General features: G+C 36.5%; 1 protein-coding gene across 1 annotated transcript; it reads right to left on the minus strand.

Annotated features, from left to right (window-relative positions):
- Positions 1 to 528: 528 nt before the first annotated feature.
- Positions 529 to 2,730, minus strand: LOC126634561 (uncharacterized). Its single transcript, XM_050305082.1, has 4 exons — positions 2,614 to 2,730; positions 1,841 to 2,400; positions 1,267 to 1,452; positions 529 to 973 (listed from the first exon to the last, which is right to left on the minus strand). The coding sequence occupies exons 2-4, from the start codon at positions 2,309 to 2,311 to the stop codon at positions 689 to 691; spliced, it is 942 nt and encodes a 313-aa protein (XP_050161039.1). The 5' UTR covers positions 2,312 to 2,400; positions 2,614 to 2,730; the 3' UTR covers positions 529 to 688.
- Positions 2,731 to 7,144: the final 4,414 nt, after the last annotated feature.

The raw sequence follows: 7,144 nt of genomic DNA on the forward strand, positions 1-7,144 counted from the left end.
GAGGAGGACGAGTTCTGTGACGTTTGAGTTGCGGTGAAGGAAGAAAGAACAGAAGAGGAATACCATAAAACAGAAATTGATAGAGTAGAGAAATAGTTGTTAAGTGTGGAGTTTTATGACGAAATGTTTTGATATTAATTGGATTGGAGTGAAGTTAGGATATTAAAACTCTTCTTTTCTCAAAAATACGATCGATATGAGATATTTCAACAATAGTGAAGTGAGAGAATTAGTGAAGAAAAGAAAGAGAATGATATTTTAGGAGAACGACTTGATGGGTTGTCTATTCACATAGCTTTCAATAGAGACATATTTCAAGTTGACTACGTACAACCACTCAAAACATTGTTCTGCTCGTCCAAAGCTCAGTCTTTAAAATCATACATACAACATGCATTACACAATTTCAAACAAACCTATTTACATTTATTTTATAGAAAATCATAGCTAAATCAGTGACATGAATTTGGAGTAAAAAAAAAAAAAAAAAAAAAAACCACCGGTTACAGGAATTATTACAGTAAAGGGTTTACGCTGGCCAAAAAAATGTTTATTTTTTATTTCTTGAAAAAGGATGTCATATGTGGAATGAACAACTCAACTGGGTTTGCAGTCCTGGCCAAAAAGTAAGCTCAAATTGCAGTAAATTCTGTACTCGATTTTCACAAGCATTCACAGAAGGGGATCATCAGTCATAAGCGCATGAAGTCTTATTGAACTTGATGGGTTTGGTGACAGTGGGATCCAAAACCAAAGGACAAGAGATTCGCCTTCGACGCTTCGTTTTCACTAGCTTCCCTACCACGTACGCTCGAGACCGGATTTCAAATTTTAAGGTCAACGGAATTGGAACCAATGCACCAGTCTTTGAGTACTTCAAACTTGATCCAGCCCCGTATAGAGGAACCTTGGTTCCTTGCAAGTTTACTGATATAGTTCGGAGGCTTTTTCTTGGCTGATAATATTTCTTCAACTGCGATAACAAAATCCAGAAAATTTTGTAAGTTGCTAGATATATGAATCAAGAGTCAAGACCGAACGTTCATAGTTCGGTAACATTATGTCCTTGTACAGTAAATTACTTTGTCCGAAAATTGCCAATGGTAAGCGGCCAAAAAACTCAGGCGCACATATGAAAATTTGAAACTCCAAGCACCAGCATGTGAGAACACAGAAACCGAAATAGCATAATAGTTTACCCTATACATTCATAAATTTTCTTAGACTTAGAGATTAAAATTGTAGTCATGGAATAGCGAATCCAACCTGACCAATTGCTACCGCAATCTCTGAATAGAGGAGACCGATAGGTGAGGAGGTAACGTGAATGCCGAAAATTGAAGCAGAGTTGCGTACACTGAGCCTTAATGAGCCATTCACCGTCACCAGCTTTGTTGGAACTCCACTGAAGTCTGAACCCTCACCAATGTAGAAGTTACTGATATCCAAGCTCTGCAAGAATCACAAGTCCTCCGTTAGATCGAAACAATTTCATCCTATTGAAACTGCATAGTTCCCATTTTTCCGGCTACATTCCTTGAATTGAAGAACCCCGGACACCCTTTTCGGTTTTTCCACATTACAAACTAACTATGGCCTTGGGAGTAGCCTCTCCATAAATGGGGTAAGGCTAGCCGACATTCACCTCTCCCAGACCCTGCGTAAAGCGGGAGCCTTTGCACTGGGTACGACCTTTACAAACTAACTATGGCAAAACGAAACACATTATACATCATCACAATAACAACTTTAGACAAAATTCAGCATCATTTTTTTTTTGTGTAATAAATATTATGGGCATCTTGAACAAAATATTACACTAGTTCAAAAATTAGCTTACCTTAACTACAACTTCTGGTTTGTAAGGCCTGCTTGCACCCCATATGATCAAGCAGAAGACAGTGAACAACACCACAAAGCTAAGAAGAGCAATCAAGACCTGCACACGCCGCGAAAGCGACTTATCGTTGAAATCATCATAACCCCCTTCCTCCATAATCACCTTACACTCCGGCCACCCCTTGTCATTCCTCGGCTTCCTACCGCCTTTTCTACCGGAAGATGACCTGAAAATCCCAGAGAATCGGCTCGCGGAGGAGTTCCTCGAGTGGCGGCCGAAAGAGGGGTGTGAGGGTGACTCCATGGGGCTGTTGTTGTACATTGGAGTGGCATGCATTGACGAGGACTTGTCCCCATCGTGTGAGTCCCTTGAAGGGCTCTGCACATAATACACAGGTGCCTTTGGGGACCTTGATGGTGATGATGCAGCTAAGCTTGTGACATCAGACTCAGATTTTGTTGAAAGCATCATTGCCTGATTAGTAATAACTACGCAGGATTTGAATTACAAACTTACAAGTCAAAGCCTTATGCCAAAAAATTCCACCACAAATTCGGAAACTACACAAGTGAAAAAAAACATAGAAATTGAGTGGAATTTCACGAAAGATTGAAACTTTCATCAAATTCTTGGGTACCCAGAAAAGGGTTTTGAAAAATATGAACTGGTTTCCATGGTAGAGTGAGAAACTGAACAAATTGATCACTTGGAATTCAGTACTAGAGAGAGAAAAATCAATGAATAAATTTGAAAACACTTTCAGAAAATTTCACCAGAAAACTACTTGAACAGATGAGACGGTGATAAAAAAAATCAACAGCCCCACAAATCAATGTGTTTATCCGTGTGTCGGTAAGAAAAGCAGAGAGAGTGGAAGTGAAGCTTTTGTTAAGAACCAATCAGAAGCAGTGCCCTCACATGTTATAAATTGATCAAAGGGTAGTGTCGGCAGCACATATAATATTAGTGAAATGCTCAAAAGGCTCTGACGTGATTTTTTATAAACCCTATATTACTAATATTTTTTACATAATATTTTATTATATTAAAATAAAAATTCTCTTACAATTGAGATATTCGTAGATTTTCTAACATCTCCTATTTTGGAAACAATACTTTATAAGGAAAACTAATGAAAAATGTTTGAAAACTTTGAGTTTTAATGATAACGACAAAATAAAGGGTAAAGTGAATAGTATCAGGATTGACTTTTTAGTGTAAAAATGTGATTTTTCGTTAAAGTGAACAGTACCATGCTTTTCATTAAAGTTCCCTACTTTATAATGTTGGGAAATTATGTCAAAAATATAATGTGACAAAATTTTTATTAAGAGTTTCATTTTTGAGAGATTTTCTTAACATTTCTCATATTATTATTACTATATTATTTTATATATACTTGTGTAATTATTTAATCATAATTGTAAATATTATAATAGTATTTGGTGGTAGTGATAAGGATGCTGCTAAACCAAATAGCAGCTGACCAAAAAGACAAAAATAAATAGCATTATTTATTTGATGGGATTTTTTTTTGGACAACCTACCTAATTTTGATTTGGAGCATAGTGTTTGTGTTTGTTTATTTATTCGTTTCTTTCTTTTCTGTTTAATATTTTATTTTGTTCGATGAGGTACTTTTTAATATTTCCGAGTGGTTGTACTTTTTTCTTCTACAACATGCTTTATTAAATGGATGAAAACAACTCGCTTGTATATTTAACGTTAATGCATTTTTCTGGTGTACCTGGAAAATGGTTATTTGTCAATGGGTGATTAAATTTCTAATACAATCGTGACATAAGAGGTAGGAGACTTTACAAGCCACACTGACGTAAAAAAGAAATAGTGTTTAGTTAATTCAACAAAAGTCAGTTTAGTCGATCAACAGTAGCAAATGATAACTGAACAACTCTAAATATTTTACAACCACAAGTTTTTATAAAGTTCAATCGCGAAATGATCTCATATGTTATTTGATTCTTTTCATATAAATAATTTTTATATAGTAATTTATAATATGAATTATTTCAATCATAAGTATAAAGTTCTATAAATCGATTACGCAATGTTTTGAGAGAGATTTCCTTATTGTTTGATTAGATAGGCATTATTTGGAAAAAAAAAATGAAGAGAAAAAACCAGGCATTGACCCAAATACACGTGGGCTACATGCTAAGGATTGGGATGAAGAGATTTTTCAGTGTGATCGTCACATAAGGTGATACATCACATGTTTTTATATAAATTGTGGGATATGTGTGTTAAAAGATTAATAACTTAAAAATTAAAATTTTTCATCACTTACATAAAAACACGTGATGTACCATCCGTATTCCCGTCACAACTAAAAATTTCTGGTTGGGTGGGAGTGAGAATGGAGAAAGTCAATGGGTAATTCATTACTAGTTGCCCAAAGCAACGAGAAAAGAAAAAGGAAGTGATTTCAAATTTAAAAATGCTTTTAAATAGCATTATTGTTACTAGTGTTAAATAAACAAATTTAAAAATAGTATTTTTAAAAACACATTCAAATTTGAATAATGGGTGGTTTATGGTTGACTTATATTTTGTTTTTGAATAATTGTGTGATAAAAAAATAGTTAAATAAAAAAACTTAATTTACGAAAGTGGCATTTTACCACAGTGATGGAAATGTGTTAAGTCATTGCATGACGACGTGGGTCCAAAACTCGTCTTGATAAAAAATATTTAAATAAACAAACTTAATTTACACAAGTGGTCTTTTACCACAGTGGTGGAAAGATGTTGAGCCATGACATGACGATATGGGTTCAAACCCCGTCGGTGGCTAATCTAACATTTAATCTATGACAGCCCGTCCCGGACGTATATATTATTTATCCTCGAGAGCGTGGGAATTTCTATTATACCATTGTTATTATTGAGTTGTGTGCATGTGTGTGTGTATTGACTAAGGTTTTGGACCAATAGGTTCTATCCCTTATTATTTGGACCTAATTAGAACTAAAGACTTAAGATTTTGGTTGGTTGACTGCAAACTGGACCACACACACATACCCTCCCTTTATCCCGTTGACTCTCTCTCCTCCCTCTTGCATTTTCTTCCATGTCCATACAATTGTACGGACAAACCTTGAACCCTCCATTTCACGCACGAATCGAGCTCGTGGTTAGCATTATCATCTTCATCTCATCGTCACGCACTCATCTATACTATTTTTAGAACGTGAAGACCTCATTTTCTCGAGAACCTGAGAACCCAGTTTTGGGTCACTGTTCATGCACTCGTGTTATCGAAGTTTTCAAGAGATTTAGCTTTAGGACATCTTCACGAAGCTCATAGAAGAAAAACGAAGTGAATTGGAATCGGGAAGTCGAGTTTGGTGAGTTTTAAGTTTGGCCAGATTATCGAGGTTCCTTCAGCGAAATCCTGTGGATTTCAAGGCTTGAAAGTGGTAAGGTTTTGTTCCTCTCGTCCTAAACTTCATTTTGGTATAAATTTCATGAAATTTGGTTGAGAAATGAGCGAGAAATGACGATTTGAAGTTTTTTAATTTTCCGGCGATGGCGTTGGTCACTGGAGTTCGAAGGTTGAAGACGATAGAATATTTCGTCAAGTTTGACGGAATATTCTGACGGCGTTAGGTTAGTCTTAACGAAATATGTTGCTTTTTGACAGAATATTCCCTAATGCCGTTAAAGATTCTGCTAGGCGTGCCAAGCACGTGGCCGCGCGTGGGGGCACGTCTGGCTATGCCCTTGCTGGCACGTGGGGCATTGGAAAATTTTTCTAAAAATATGGGGGTGTTCCTGAGGTTGAGTAGGTCATGGTGGTATATTCAAATGCCCCATTTGAGCATTGTATGAGAAGTTAATTCCTAGTTTTTTATATGTGCTTTAAATAACGTTTATTCAGTTATTTCACAAATAGGTGAGACCTATCCTGAGGACTAGCGCCATCAATCGAGGCTCGGGGGCTACGACCCTTCAACATATAAGTGAGTGGGCTTTTGGTTTTCCGTATATACCTATATACTTGAGATTTTTCCCAAAAAATGAATTTGAATGATTATACGTTTTGAAATGCCATGCAAAGTATCTACCTATTTTATTTATGCATTGGTAGTTGCATATAATTATGATTGGCGCTATGGACGCACATGTAAGTGCCAGGTAAGTTCATAAATTAAAGATGTGAGATTACTTCAGTTATGCGAGTTATGATGTGATGTGATGAGAGCTCATAAACTTGCACCCGGTGTTAGTGCTCTCGCCTAGAGTTGGGGCACAGTCCTTCATGTGATGTTCACCTCCCGCACCGTATGCTCACCTTGGATCTAAGTTAGGTGCACAGTCTTGTCGTACATATCACTTTAGGTGGTTCCAACTTGTAGGTGACTCGCGATTATTCGCACAGCCTTTACATGATCGTAGCACTAGAGCATATTTACTTTACAACTAGTCTTGTTGTACATCCCACTTTAGGTGGTTCTGACTCGTGTGCAGGATTTAATTTGATATGATTGAGATTGGTTATGAGCTATATATTCAGCAGTGCAGTTTGAGTTAGAGAGATTTGGCTGATGCAATATTTGACATTGATATATTTTGCCTAGTTTACCTATAGCATTGCATTGAGATACTTTGACATGGTATACTTCTATGGATTTTCATCTTGAGTATGATTTATGATTCAGATTATTATTATTATTTTCTGGGAAGTTATACAAGTTTTATGGCGAGGGGTTAGAACTTTTGAGAAATGAAATGATTTTGAAAAGCTTTGTTTTTGCCCACTCACATTTTCTGTTTTGCGCCCCTCCAGGTTTTAGGTAGAAGTGCTTGGTGGATCATTAGGATTTTGACGGTGGTTTCGATAGAGCATCATAAATGTAGGATCACCCTCGGGTGTTGTATAATTAGTATTTGTCCTACTTGACTGCACTTAGGATATTTATGATCTGGTTATGTATTTCACATTTAATCTCGCACTAACATTCTATCTTAACTAGTTCTACTAGTAGTTTGGTTTTTATTCCTTTGCAATTCCTTTATATCTTTATTGCTTCCGCATTGTGCACATGGTTATGTCACTCCTACGAGACGACAAGCATGCCCTGATTTAGGTCGGGGTGTGCCAGTTTGGTATCAGAGCATTAGGTTTGCAGTCTTGCATATCTTGAGAATTTCTAATTATTTTGATGTCTTCTGTTAGAACTATACCGCCTTATAGAGATCTATGTCTTTCTGTTGAGCCTAGTTTTTTCGATATAGCTCAGTTAGGGGAAGCTATAGTTAATGCTATTCAGTCTTCGCTTC

The sequence above is a fragment of the Malus sylvestris genome, chromosome 9, assembly GCF_916048215.2.
Source record: "Malus sylvestris chromosome 9, drMalSylv7.2, whole genome shotgun sequence".
Lineage (NCBI taxonomy): Eukaryota > Viridiplantae > Streptophyta > Magnoliopsida > Rosales > Rosaceae > Malus > Malus sylvestris.